At 37.7% G+C, this 15040-nt stretch overlaps 1 protein-coding gene across 1 annotated transcript in view; it reads left to right on the forward strand.

Annotated features, from left to right (window-relative positions):
- The first annotated feature begins 819 nt into the window (after positions 1 to 819).
- prkg2 (protein kinase cGMP-dependent 2) overlaps positions 820 to 15040 on the forward strand; it is a 42538-nt gene continuing 28317 nt past the window's right edge. Inside the window, exons 1-4 of the mRNA XM_022664866.2 lie at positions 820 to 904; positions 7666 to 8168; positions 11453 to 11619; positions 12859 to 12972. Coding sequence (XP_022520587.1) covers positions 7687 to 8168; positions 11453 to 11619; positions 12859 to 12972 — 763 coding nt within the window. The 5' untranslated portion in view covers positions 820 to 904; positions 7666 to 7686. The remainder of the gene's footprint in view (positions 905 to 7665; positions 8169 to 11452; positions 11620 to 12858; positions 12973 to 15040) is intronic.

Here is a 15040-nt window from a genome sequence, read left to right on the forward strand (position 1 = left end):
TATGTTTTTTCAGAGCTGTATACATACAGTATGAGACTGAGAACTGACTGAGAAAATGCCACGATGTGCAAAGCTGTCATGTAAGCAAGATGTGTTACTTAAAAAAAAGTCTAAAAATATATAACATGTTCTGCTTTTTTGTTTAATATTAATTTACAATGCTAAAACTTTTTAATAATTTAATTCATGGTCTTTAAAAAAATACAATAAAATAGTTTATTGCAATAATAATTGTCCATTAAAATAGTTATGGTGACAGTGACAGGCCTGTATTACACAATATATAAGCCTTTTATCTTCATAACTTTTACTGTGTGGTTTTATAAACACAGTACAAGTGTGTGTGTGTTGTGTAAACGCCTGGAGTGGGGTTGTTTCCTTCTACTGTAAGCCATTTTTTCATAAAGTGTTTTAGTGCATTCTATATAAATAATACAATGCAAGAAAATGGGATGCATCAATTATGCATCATCATCTTCTTCACTACTGTCATCATTACGTGCATTATAATTATACTTATCAGCATTTTCAGAACAAGTATAATAAAACTTGAGAATGTTTCATTGATTTTACAAAATGTTTAGTGTACAAACAGTTGAAGATTATACATAGGAATTTATCATTATCACTTTCCCCATTATTATCACCATTATTATCACCTTCATCATCATCATCAGCTTCATCACTGTTTAAATATTCCTGGCTCGGCTCCAGTAGCAGTGTGCAGGCTGGACATTGGCCGAGGAGTGTGATGGGATATGGGAACTGGCTCGTGCGTGTGTGTGTGTGTAACAGACAGTAGATGATGCGCTTCATTCAGTAGCAGCAGCATCACGCGCACTCTGGACTCTGGTCTCTGCTGGCGCTCAGATGACACGGCGTGGCGGCTCGTGAACGCGCAGGGGTGAGTGCTCTGTCTGTGTTTATTGTTAGAAGTGAAGAAACTGAAGATTTATGGTGTAATTTTTCACTATTCAGCTCCAGCTAAACTAAGAAAACAGGTGCAGCTCATTTACTACAGGACTGAAGGAGCTCGCGGTGGATAAATCCAAACAGTTAGCAGCAGAATTAGCTTCAGTTTACCTCAGACTCCGTTCACTCTTATTATCAGAGCAGCATAAATCATTTACCACAGTTTTATCAATATTTAATCACTAATATCATCAGACTGAGAGTGAGGATTAGGATAAATCTGCTGCATTGGATTTTGCCTTTATATTTTTGGTGTAAATGTGGCGAAAATATCTGATTAAAACGGTAAAACTATTGTTTTAAGATTGTAATTTTGTTGAGTCATTCTAGGATTGAGGAGATTTCAGTTCTCCCAGATTAAACTTTAATTATTTCCCCCATTAAAATCTTTACTGAATCCGTTTTGAATAATGGCACTGTAATTACAATAATTCTCGACTATTTATAATCCTTAATAATTATTTTAGCCATAAATTATGCTTGTAATTCATAGGCCTAACTTACGTAAAGAAATAATAATATTTTTTTTTTTTTTTGTGCTTACTCTGTTATCAATTATACAGTTTTATTTTTACATAAAATAATACATAGCTCTGGATATATAAAAAAAATAAGAGACCACTTAGTTTCTTTGATTTTACCAAATTGAAATCCTCTGGAATATAATCAAGAGGAAGATGGATGATCACAAGCCATCAAACCAAACTGAACTGCTTGAAATTTTGCACCAGAAGTGGCATAAAGTTATCCAAAAGCAGTGTGTAAGACTGGTGGAGGAGAACATGCCAAGATGCATGAAACATGTGATTAAAAACCAGGGTTATTCCACCAAATATTGATTTCTGAACATTTTTTTTATATGAACTTGTTTTCTTTGCATTATTTGAGGTCTGAAAATATGCAAAATATTTTCTGTTATTTCAGCCATTTTTCATTTTCTGTCAATAAATCCTCTAAATGACAATATTTTTATTTGAAATGTGGGAGAAATGTCTGTAGTTTATATAATAAAACCATAATGTTCGTTTTACTCAAATGTATACCTATAAATGGCAAAAACAGAGAAACTGATTCAGAAACTGAAGTGGTCTCTTTATTTTTTTCCAGAGCTGTATATTTTATTTCTGTTCCTCTGTCTGTTTTAAGTTATACTCTGGTCACCTGCATGTAAAAATATCTATATTTTCAGTACTGTGTTTAGTCTCCAATTATCAGCAAAAAACAATTGTGACCTGTGCTCAATGATGTTACATCCTCTTGCAGAAAACATCAAGAAAGCATGGATTTTCTTTCTTTGATTGTTTTGTATAAAAGGTTGCAGATACACCAGCAACGTCTTGTTAATTGGTAAAACCTTTTATTGTGTTATTGAGTGAATCTCCTATTATTTATAAATGTCAGGGTGTGCAGGGAGAGAACGCGGAGAGCGGATGCAAATGCAAGTATAATTTATTAATAAACAGGAAACAAACAACAAAACAGGAATAAAACAAGATAAAAAAGCAACATAGAAACAAGGAATGCACAGTGGCTAAAAACTTAAGAAAAAACAACAACCTAACAGATATCTAGACATATAAGAACCGACAAGGGAACACTATATATACATACGGAAGTATCAGGAAACAGGAAACACCTTGGGACAGGTAATGAGAGGGCGGAGTTATAAATTATCACAAGTGGAGACATTGGAGGAACACACAGGGCCACATGCTGGGGAGCACATGGGGAACATAGAAACACAGGCACAGAGAAGAAAATAAAAAACAGGAGGACAGGAAACACACAGAGAAAGACTGGATAGACAGAACAGGACGAGAATGTGACATTAAATGAATAACAATGTGTTGAAAATACATGTGAGTGGAAATTAGATGTGTTGAGTGGAATCTACTTTCAGTTTAAAACAGGTTATTATTTTCAAAGAATGGTGAAAAATGTCCACATGATACTGTCTGTTTTTTTAATTGTTAAACTGTTTACTATTTTCTGTACTAATGAGTTCATTCTAATGCAATTCTAGAGTGGGCTTTAAGTTATGTGCATTTTAATAAGCTAAACCATTTTATATGTGAAAATAGTTTACTGTCATGTCATGTTATGTTTGTCATAAAGTGTTTGCGTCATAATGTGTTCACGTTATAATGTCTTTATGTCATAATGAATTCACGCTATTACGTTATCTTTTCATCACAGTGGATGCAGTTGTTAGCAGTGCTGCACCATTTTTAATAGACTGTTCAAAACGACATTGATTTCTTGCTAATTGTCCAACACCAGTGTTCCTCCAACAACAGAAATGCCTTTTTAGTGTGTCTGTCTGTGTGTGTCCTCTCACTGGTAGTGAGCTGTGGATTTCTATGGTGTAACAGTGTGTTGGCGTCATTCTCTGCAGAAGTCAGAAGTCCATTATAGTAAACACTGTGGGCTTTGAGCGTTTCTGCCTCAGAGTGGGAGTTGCCCTGTGCAAAAGGTCCAGTCCAGTGTTGTTTGTATGGATATCTGATGGTGTGACATGGGCTGTGTTTAAACAGCTGAATGAAGCTTCTTTTCCTGTTCACTTTCTAGTTCTTTTTTCCTAAATATTGATGTATGTGCTGAAACATTTGCTGAATAAACTGGCAGATCCACATGATAGTGCTGGGAAATCCAGCTTAGAACCGGCTTAGAGCTGGTTTAGAATGTCCTAAGCTGGTGTTTGATGGTAAAGTTGAAAATCTGCTCATAGAAGGGATAACATATCATGTACTGGTAAACTAGTTGGTTAACAGACCGTTTATCAGCATTTGTGTATGCTGCATTTGATATGGGTCATTTAATCATGCTGGTCAAGCAGCTGGAGATCTTTCACTATGGAAGAGATCAGAGCCACCACACCTGACTGATTCAAAGATCTGTGTGTTAGATATTTTTTGAAGGGTGGTGGATTTCAAGGACCAGAATCTATGTTTGTTCTTTAGCTAATTTATTCAGCATCCATCACATATTCAAATATAAATATATATTAACTTATCATCAAAAAATGTTGCTCTCAATCAGGCTGGTACATAAGTTTGACATTGTCCAAAGTATGTCAAAGAGAAGAGTTTGTAAGCAATTCATAAATTGGGCTTGCTCTTTTGGGCACAGTAAAACAGGATGGTCTTATCAAAGTATTGGGCATCATACCACTTTTATAGATATTATCATAGCATGCATTTGGCTGCAGTGGATAGAAGATGGCACACATCATCAACATATACAATTTAGTAGACCTAAACAAACCACAGACAGGGAGAACCGAGAGACTGTCCAACATGCAAGTGACCCAAAATCCATTCATTGAGCAGTGATGCCCTCTATTATTCCTATGAATCCTGTTAGTGCCAGCACCATTGGCAGACGGCTGTCCTTAACACAACAACAGCATCGCCAAAGACTACAATGGTGTCGTGCCAACAAATCCATGTGTGGAGACTCTATGGTCAGCACCAAGATGAACGATTTGTTGTCATACAACGTCCTGGTGTCCTTTGGGGTGGGGTGCAATATCATACAATACCGGATCACTTTTTGCCTTTAATATAGGCGCTTGGACATCACACAATTCAGTGCACTATTTAAACAGGGCAACGCTTATCCATAAACTTCACCATCTCAGGGGCTTGCTTTGAAGACACAGATACTACACCATGGCCAGCTGCATCACTAGACCTATCCCCAACTGAAAATGTATGGAATACAATTGGACATGCTATCAATCCTCCACCCTTACTCCAAGAACTGTGTGAGAATATTGAAGCTGCATGGGATGGCTTATTGAAGGACACCATTAGGAACCTCTACAACTCTGAGATGCTGAGACATGTGTTATATATGCTACACATACAGAAGTACAGGCCACTCTGATGCCTTCATTCCAAATAGCATTGCAATCTATTTACACTTTCTACTCAATGCAGCTGTTTTTTGATGATGAGTGCATATTCATATTCATATTAAAACACTTAGTGTCAAATAAAGATTGATTTTTAAAATGAAACCTCAGAATCGGAAGCAGCAGTACTTAAGTATAGATTTGTCCATCCCTATTCTGTCCCTCCAGTAAAAGCTCAAACCGAATTACATCATCATGAGCTGGTGCCGTCAGCACTGCGAACACATGGAGTGCTGGAGCCATTCAATACCACTGGCGCTTCTGAATAATTGATTAGTAGACTAAATCATTTTGGGCCCCCTGATCTCATTTAAATCTCTCTCTTGCTCTCTCTCTCTGTCTTTCCTCTCTCCCTCTCTCAGTGTAACATTTGGGGGATGATTCATTAATAGACAGATAAAAGCATCCTCTAACCTTTGCCATCAAACAGAACTGCAGGCTGTGGGGTGCAAATGCCAGCTCTAAATCAGAAATGTAATAAAACAGCACACCCACACATTATCCTGCACATGATGACCAGAAGTATCAGATCCTGTACTGTCATTTCTAAATCTTGAAAGCTACAGTAATGGCGATCCAAATGTGCCTGACATGATACAGGTAAGTATATAAAAAGTATATTTATAAAAATAAATTAGAATTAAAAAAATAAGTTTATTATGGTAATATACACTGCATGGCCAAAAAAAAATTCGCCACCTGGATTTAAGTAAGTAAGTGATGTGGGGTTGATGCTGCAGTTGGTCTGCAGGTCTAGGTTCAGCAACAGTATGTGCTGAAAGAATGAGGTCAGCTGACTACCTGAATATACTGAATATAGACCAGGTTATTCCATCAATGGATTTTTTCTTCCCTGATGATACGACCATAATCCAAGATAACAATGTCAGAATTCATGGGGCTGGAATTGTGAAAGAGTGATTCAGGGAGCATGAGATCATCATTTTCACACATGGATTGAGAGAGTTCACCACAGAGTCCAGATCTTAACCTCATTGAGAATCTTTGGGATGTGCTGGATGGAGAAGAGAGGCTTTGTGCAGTGGTCAGACTCTACCATCATCAATGCTGCTGCAAGATCTTGGTGAAAAATTGATGCAACACTGGATTGAAATAAATCTTATGACATTGTAGAAGCTTATTGAAACAATGCCACAGTGAATGTGCGCTGCAATCAAAGCTAAAGGCGGTCCAACTAAATATTAGAGCGTGTGACCTTTTTTTTGGTGCATGTATATTTTTGTTTTTTGGCCAGCAGTGTATGAATATGAAGTAAATATAGATTAAAAGAAGAATTAGTTTAGTTCAGGCCAAAAAATGATCTCAAATTTAGATTACATTCACATTACCAGCCAGAAGGGACTGAAATCAGATATACAGATAAATTTTTGTTGGCCTGTTTGAACATGTCAAATCTAATCTTTTAGCCAGATTTCAGTCACTGTCATATGTGGTCTTAGATTGGCTATATACTGTATCTAATTTGTGGGCATCCAACATGAATGTGGACATCTGTGGACATGGACTTTATATGTCTTTTTGAATGTAAGCATGCACCAGCAAGCACTAGTGTTTTACCAAACTTAACTTACTTACTTATTCAGTTGTAATGCTTCAGGGCAAAACAGCCAACAAGAAGGGATATTCATAAACCCATCAATTTGCACATGCATGATGTTTTTGGAGACAGATTTATTCACATTACAGACAGGTACAGGTCACATACTTTAAAGGAGGACTTTGAGTGTATTAAAACGTGATAAAAAGTACTTACCTTTGTTGAATAGCCCACCTTCGCTCTCCCACAGCTCAGTATTCAGAAATTCAGTATTTTGTGCACTTTGCCCAAACAAGCATTATGGGGCATATTTATATTATATTGCCCCTGCAGATAAATTTTTCCACCATGATTCAGGCTAAAAGTAGCTCCACACTTCATTGGAAGAATCCGTCGATGTAATCTGTTGTTGGTTCTTTGCATTTTAATATCGACAGTAACCAGATATTTTCAGCAACAGCTGGAATTTGTGCATTTGCAAGGAATTAATTTTGCAATCTGCTCAATTATCCTACCTTTCATGCTACAGTTCATGCTCGACGGTTGACTTATTGTGACTTAAATTTAAAATGGCGGCACCCGGAGAATTACTTACGCTATGGGATGTAAACAGTGGCTTTTAAAAAAACTTCTTGTGAAGTTGTAAATGCCTCGTTTTTGATATCAGGTCTCTCCGGATTATACCAATGAAGTGTGGAGATGCTTTGAACCTGAATAACAGTGAAAAAAGAGATTTATCTGCAAAGGAAAAATATTTCCCATCTCACTCATTCTAAGTGGAGTTTTGGGAGATTGATCCAAGCCCTTACTCCTCCCGCTCTCCGCCCTAGAAAAACCTTCACTTCCTTTGTACCTGGGCGTCGAGCAACTTTGAACCCACCTCCTTCCCATCTTCCTCCTCCTTTCCTTCACACTTTTCTCTTCCTGTGTCTTTAGCTTTATGCTTCCCAGTGAATTTGCCCCGAACTCCTGCCCAATACCTGCTGTTATGGGTCGTGCTGACATATGGATTTTAACATCGGATATGTATTCCATGTTCTATCGTAAATAAAATAAGGCATTATAAGATTTGCAAATCATTGCATTCTGTTTTACTTGACCTTTATTTACATTGTACACAGAATCACGACTATTTTGGAATCAGAATTTGTAATTACACATTGTTTCACTGTATTCACCTTGTTTGACTGAGTTGTGTGTTCCTTTGCTGCTCTTGCAGGAGTTCTCACTTACCGCCAAAATGGGAAACGGCTCAGTCAAGCTGAATCCCTTCATCCACGTCAGCGGCTCGGCCAAATCCAAGATCAATGGCGAGTCAAGCGGCGGTCCTCAGATTCTCAGGATGAAGGTGGAGGAATTGGAGGCCCAGCTGAAGAAGAAGGATGAGGAACTGAATGCCCAGCAGCTCCAGATCAAACAGCTGGAAGATCAGCTGGCCCAGCAGAACCAAGCTATTGCTGACATCTCGGACGCTTTGAGGAACAAGTGTTTCCAGCTCACTAAGCTGCAGGAGGCTCTAAAAAATCAGGGGGATCTGGAGCTTCTGTCTTCACCTACAAAGACTAAGTTCAGTCAGCGGCTCAGCGGCCTACTGAGAGAGACCCTCAACAAGAGGAAAGGAGCTAAAGCAGGAGTTTCTGCAGAACCTTCTTCCAGGACGTATGACTCCAGCAGCATGCCAAAGTTCTACTTCGAGAGTGCACGAGTCTGGAAAGAGCCAAGGTTAGAACTTTCTAAAATTTCTAAACAAAATGTGTCTATTTAAAATGTTTATTTTATGTTGGCTTGTTAATCTAATACCAGAGGTGAAAAAAGTACTGAAAAATTGTAATTAAGTAAAAGTACCTTTACTTTGCTAAAAATCTACTCAAGTTAAAGTAAAAGTACTCATCTAAAAATCTATTTGAGTAAAAGTAAAAAAGTACTCAATTTAAAATGTACTTTGAGTAAAAGTTACATAGTTACTTTTATTGATTTGATGTAAAAAAAAGTACAACAAATCATAAATTAAATAATTATTAAATAAAATAATTTGGCAATATTTGTTCAGACCACCCCATAAAACATTTTCAAGAGCAAGTGGCATAGGTTTCTATGATTAATTTATTTTCTTTACTGTTGAAAAAAGTTATGATCATATAGGTGACTATAAACTGTATTTTTATAGTTTTACAGCTCATTATTACTTTTTAACTTGCCATTGCTATGCTTTACCGATATTTACATGTTTAAGCAGATTGTTTATTGTTCCTAATAGTATTGTTCCTCATAAAAAACATGAAATCATAAAAAAATATGTTGGTCGGTGCATGCGCAGTGTGGTAAAGAAGCACATATCGATGGGTATCATAACTCAACTGAAAACTGGCTCCCCCGAGCACTGCTGATTCACACAGCTTCTCTCCCGCCAACTGTATTAACACTGATGGGAAATGTTCAGCTGCGCTGCCATGGAGAAAAAAACTGTTTTTTTTTTTTTCAACATTTTTTTTCCCAGCATTTTATTTTTTACTCAGTATTGAGGAGTTTTCCAGTGTAGTGAAGTAAATTACTTGTGTCAAAATGAACTTGAGTAAAAGTAAAATTAGCTATTTTAAAAACTACTTTAAAAATTACAATTTACTCATAAAATCTACTCAATTACAGTAATGTGAGTAAATGTAACTAGTTGCTTTCCACCTCTGTCTAATACCAGGTTGCGTGTCACTTTGCCTTAAAAAGATTGTACATCCTGTCATAAAAGGATTACACCAGTTACTTAAAAGAGTTCCTGTTCCTGGGGCCATATTTGTCAAACTTCTTGGCATAAGAATACTGATACAGGATCAGTTAACATTTTATTTGACATCTTAGCTCAGTATCTTTACTTTGAGATGCTTGATAAATGAGGCCTGTCGTTTGTCCACTGATCCATTAGTTTGGTGCACATTTCACATAGGAGTTCATGTGTGGGTCCTTGTTTAAAAATTTCATATACTGTTCCAAATTCACACCTGAGATAAAAGTCTTGTCTGAACTTGTCTTGTTGAGATTTGAACCTGTTGATCTACAGTACCTTTGTTAATCTGGAATAACAGGGGAAGGGTCTGTATTGTGTTCTTCGTGGACATGACACACAAAACTATGGTAGGCTAATCTGTAGTACAAATATAAAAAATGGCAAGCTTATAGTTCTTTTCCGCTTTATAGGACCTACAGTGGTATGTTAAAGTTTGTGGACTCCTGATAATCAATTTGAAGATTTTCCTTCATAAATCATTGGTTGTTCGGATCAGCAATTTTAGTTAAATATATCATATAGCGAACAAACACAGTGATAATTGAGAAGTGAAATGAAGTTTATAGGATTTACAGAAAGTGTGCAATAATTATTTAAACAAAATTAGGCAGGTGCATAAATTTGGGCACCTCAACAGAAAAATGAATGACATCAATATTTAGTAGATCCTCCTTTTGCAGGAATAATAGCCTCTAAATGCTTCCTATAGCTTCCATTGAGAGTCAGACTTCTGGTTGAAGGTATTTTGGACCATTCTTCTTTACAAAACATCTCCAGTTCAGCCAGGTTTGATGGTTTCCGAGCATGAACAGCCTGCTTTAAATCACACCACAGATTTTCAATAATATTTAGGTCTGTGGACTGAGATGATCATTCCAGAACATTATATTTGTTTCTCTGCATGAATTCTTTAGTAGATGTTAATCAGTGTTTAGTGCAACTTAGCAACTTTCTCACTGATTCTTGAACATTGTTCTCAAAAATCTGCTGATATTGATTAAAATCCATGTGACTTTCAACTTTAACAAGATTCCCAGTAACTGCACTGGCCACACAGCCCCACAGCATGATGGAACCACCACCACATTTTACTGTGGGAAGCAGTAAAGTGTTTATCTTGGAATGCTGTGTTTTTTTTTCACCATGGATAAATAACCACCCTCCAAATAACTCAATTTTAGTGTCATCAGTGCACAGCCCCTTATTTTAAAATAAAGCTGGCTTGTTCAAATGTGCTTTAGCTTTAGCATACCTCAAGCGACTCTGTTTGTGGCGTGTGCTCAGAAAAGGCTTCTTCTGCATTACTCTCATATACAGCCTCTCTTTGTACAAAGTGCACTGGATAGTTAAACAATGCACAGTGACTCCATCTGCAGCAAGATGATGTTGGAGGTCTTTGGAGCTTTGGAGGTGGTCTGTGGGTTGACTATGACTGTTCTCACCATCCTTCTCCTCTGCATATCTGAGATTTTTCTTGGCCTGCCACTTCAGGCCTTAACTAGAACTGTGCCTGTGCCATAATCCTACCACTGTATTCACTTCAATGTTGAGTGGATATAGGTATAGTGGTATAGTCTACAGTAGAGCCTGCCCAACAGGAGAAGAACTGAAACATATTCCTGTTGGACTCAAATTGTCTAGCTGAGTGAGAATCAACCCCCAGTAGATTGTAAATGTGCTTGGACACTACACCCGTAATCATATTTATACATGCTTCATTAGCATGTGCCATTCAGATGGTAATTTCCAAAAGGGCCACATTGAGGACGCTCTCATTATATCAGGACCCTTGTACTGGCCAAATGTTCTGCTTATCAAACATCATTTCGAGATTCATTATCCATTCTCCTTGCTGGTATAGACAATTGACCAACTGGTTCACTCGATAACTGAAGATCTATCTAATTAGGGAGTCTTGAATAATTTGTAAATTAAACACCCACCCCCAAAGAAATCACCATCTATCCAAAGGGCAGTAATTTGCCCAGCTGTCTTCATTTACTTAAAACCCAAAGGCTTAAACTAAAGACAATTTAGATTTGTATTCCTTTGAAAATTCATACAGTACATGAGCTAATGAGACCTTGACCTTACCAACTGCTATAGAGATAGATCATGACCACATATTTAACATCATCTTTCAATTTTTAAAGACTTTACTCTTCAGCAATGCATGATGTAAAGTCTACAGCTGGTGTGTAATTATGACGAATGTGTGATTTGTCAGCGTGAAGAAGCTCCTAACAGATGCCTTGAATAAGAACCGCTATCTGAGGAGGCTGGAAGGACAGCAGATCAAAGACATGGTTGAGTGCATGTATGAGCGAACCTATCAGCAGGGAGAGTTTGTCATCAAGCAAGGCGAGCCAGGGAACCACCTGTTTGTGCTGGCAGGTAGGACTCATCTTATATTCCATCAGATGTTTAAGATCTCAACACCTACTTTTTGTTGTAGGTTAAAGGTACAACAAATCTAGGTGTTGAGGTAAGATTTGGGAGAAAAAGTAAAGGAAACACAACTGACCTCAGTCAACCAAGATGAGTTTGGTGTCTCCAGCTTTACATTGGTAATTAGTTGAGTTATAGACAAGTTATAGGTCTTGTCTATAAAATGTCATGCTGGTTAAATTGGTTGACCAGCATGATCTGTTTTTGAATGAGTTTGATGATTCAGCTGGTCTACAAGCGGGATCCTTCTAACCAAGCTAAACAACCAGTATAAAAAAAAATAAGAGACGACTTCAGTTTCTGATTTAATTTTTCTGATTTTGCTATTATGGGTATATGTTTGAGTAAAATAAACATTGTTTTATTCTATAAACTATAGACAACTTTTCTACCAAATTCCAAATAAAAATATATGTCATTTTCAACTTTATGGCACTCCTTGTGCAAAAATTCATGCAGTCCAGTCTGATTTGATGGCTTGTGATCATCAATCTTCCTTTTGATTATATTACAGAGGTTTTCAATTTGGTAAAATCAAAGAAACTCAAAAAAACAATTTTTTAAGTGGTTAATTTTTTTTTTCCAGAGCTGTATATTATGCTCGCCAAGAGCTGGTTAACCAACTAGCCTGCCAGGATATTTAACCTTTTCACCTGGATGAGCAGCTTTTTAAGCACCTTTCTTACCAACTGTGACCATCTATAATTGGCAACCAGCAATATCTGGCCTTGATCTGAAATTTTCAGTGTGGGTTTTTATTGATTCTATGCCTGATTTTTGCTGGATAACTGACAATACCACAGTGTATGTTGCTATTTGAACTGATGTATGCTTTCCCTGTAGCAACTGTTATTAGTATGTTTGTTTCAGTAGGATTGAATGTCACATTAGGAAAATTGTGCACCATGTTTTCATAATAGTTGCAAAATATTACTTCTCAAAGCAAACACTTAGAAATGTATTAGAAACCAGGGACCTGTACCTGTACTTATTAGGAAATATGCTAATTCATTAGCCTTGTAGCGCAATCTTAAGACGCTAAACATGTTGTAGCCAATCTACCCAATAAATTATTGTGGTCTAAAACCGGGTGTTTCAGTTTCATTTTCCAACCCCTGTATGATCAATTTTAAAAAGTCAGTCGTTTTCTTTAATCTTAATGTTTTTCCTCTTTTTCTCTCACAGATGGTAACATAGATGTTTACCAAAACAACAAACTGCTCACATCTATCGCAGTCTGGACCACCTTTGGAGAATTAGCCATTTTATATAATTGTACCAGGACTGCATCAGTCAAAGGTAAAATACTTCATTGTATTTCATATGCATACTAGGACTATGACTGTCTGTAAGAATTAATAGAATAATTCATTCACTAACCGCTTCCTCCTTTAAGAGTATGAGGTCACACATGCTAAAAATTTAAAACAATAAGGGAATAACCAGTACAGATCTCGTGAATTATGCAAGTGTTCACCCCACTTCAGGTAGGACGGTGGAGAGATATCGTTTGTCCTGGGCTCTGTGTTCCGCTTAGATAATAGCAGTTCATCGGTGTGTTATCTAAACATGGTGAGCTCACACTTGGAGGGTGTTTCACATTCAGACATCCAAACCTGCTGTTGCCCGCGGCCGTCAAACAAAGACTGAGGGGAAAGACTGGAACACCTTGTGAATTCCTGATTTCTTCGCTGTGCAGAGCTTTTGGACCCATCAGTAATTTTGTTTGTTTTGGCCCAAAGTGCTTTCTCAATCAAATGACCCTAATGATGTCAGATATTTACAAAAGGACCTCTGAGCAGAATCCTGGTCATGCGCAGCAATGTAAACTCTAAAAGAACACTGACCACATGTGAACCTCCTGCCTTCTCAAACGGACACGCCAAGGTTAGATAATGTTAGATAATTATGATAATGTGTCTCATAACAATATTTCATTATCAAAATAAGTCACACTTATTTGATATGGAGATGAATATTAAATCCTCCTCTGACTCATGTGAAGTCAGCCACCTCCTCTTTTCCATCCACTGCTGATGCAGCATTGCCGAGTAGCATCACAGTGCGTTTGGAGGAAAGTGCAGCGACTCGCTTCCGATACATCAGCACAAGGCATCTGTGAGCTGATGTATCGGAAGCGAGTCGCTGCACTTTGGAGTGCACCATCTACCCACCCAGAGAAAGCAAGGCCAATTGTGCTGTCTGTGGGAAAGGCATATGTGGCTTCCTGTCTGCCAGTCACAATCATTTCCAACCACTGCACTGACTATTGTGTGTGGTAATGCTTTTTGTAACACTGCTTGTGACACTGTGGAACGAGGTATGTTGGAGTGTTCCATCCTTCTGGAAACCACTATTAGGCCTCTGGCACAGTGTTAACACTGGCCAGTGTTAAGTCTTACTCAAAGGATAACACCTCACAACTTATACTCATACAGGTCTGGGCATACCCAAGCCAGCAAGCTAAGCGCTGCCACTATGATCAGGAGATTGCTGGTTCGAATCCCGTTCATGTAGCTTGCCATCAGCTGCCGGAGCCCTGAGAGAGCACAATTGGCCTTGCTCTTTCTAGGTGGGTAGATGGCGCTCTCTCCCTACATCACTCCAAAGGGTGATGTCGATCAGCACAAGGCGTTCTGTGAGCCGATGTATCGGAACCGAGTCGCTGCGCTTTCCTCCGAGCGCGCTTTGATGCTACTTGGCAATGTTGCATCAGCAGCAGTTCAAAAAGAAACAGTGGCTGACTTCACATGTATCAGAGGAGGCATGTGCTAGTCTTCACCCTCCTGGTTGGGTAATTGGCCTTGTGAATTGGGGAAAAAAAATGGGATAAAAATTTAGAAAAAAAAAATCCATGACTTTTGGCACATCAGTGTATACTAATATAGCTGCTCAAAGGCAAAAAAAAACTAATATAAAGACCGAAGAAGAATGCAAGAACCTCTCTAAAAAACTGAAATTTATGGAAAAATTAAAAAAACTTATCCTTAAGTGGAAGGACATTGTGGAGTATTTTTACCGGTCTATTCATTAGTTTTTGACATAATATAAGGAACAACTGCCAGGTTTAGACTGTGTCACATAATGAACATTTGCACCGGTAATTTATTATATTTTAATGTGTTAGTGATGATACTGTTTTTTTGACATTAATACATTTTCCCAGCTCTCTAGATTCTTTGATAAGATATTTCATTATAGTCAGACAGGCCCACATTAAACTGAGAAGAATTACACTCTTAACTACCTAGTAACTTTTTTATTTTCACCACAGTTTATCGGCCCTAAAGGTTACCCTTGATTTGACACAACGCAATAAAACGTAACTACTTCCTATGGACCCTATTGGAAGCAGCTGCTGTTTCCT

The sequence above is a fragment of the Astyanax mexicanus genome, chromosome 22 (assembly GCF_023375975.1).
Source record: "Astyanax mexicanus isolate ESR-SI-001 chromosome 22, AstMex3_surface, whole genome shotgun sequence".
NCBI classification, from domain to species: domain Eukaryota; kingdom Metazoa; phylum Chordata; class Actinopteri; order Characiformes; family Acestrorhamphidae; genus Astyanax; species Astyanax mexicanus.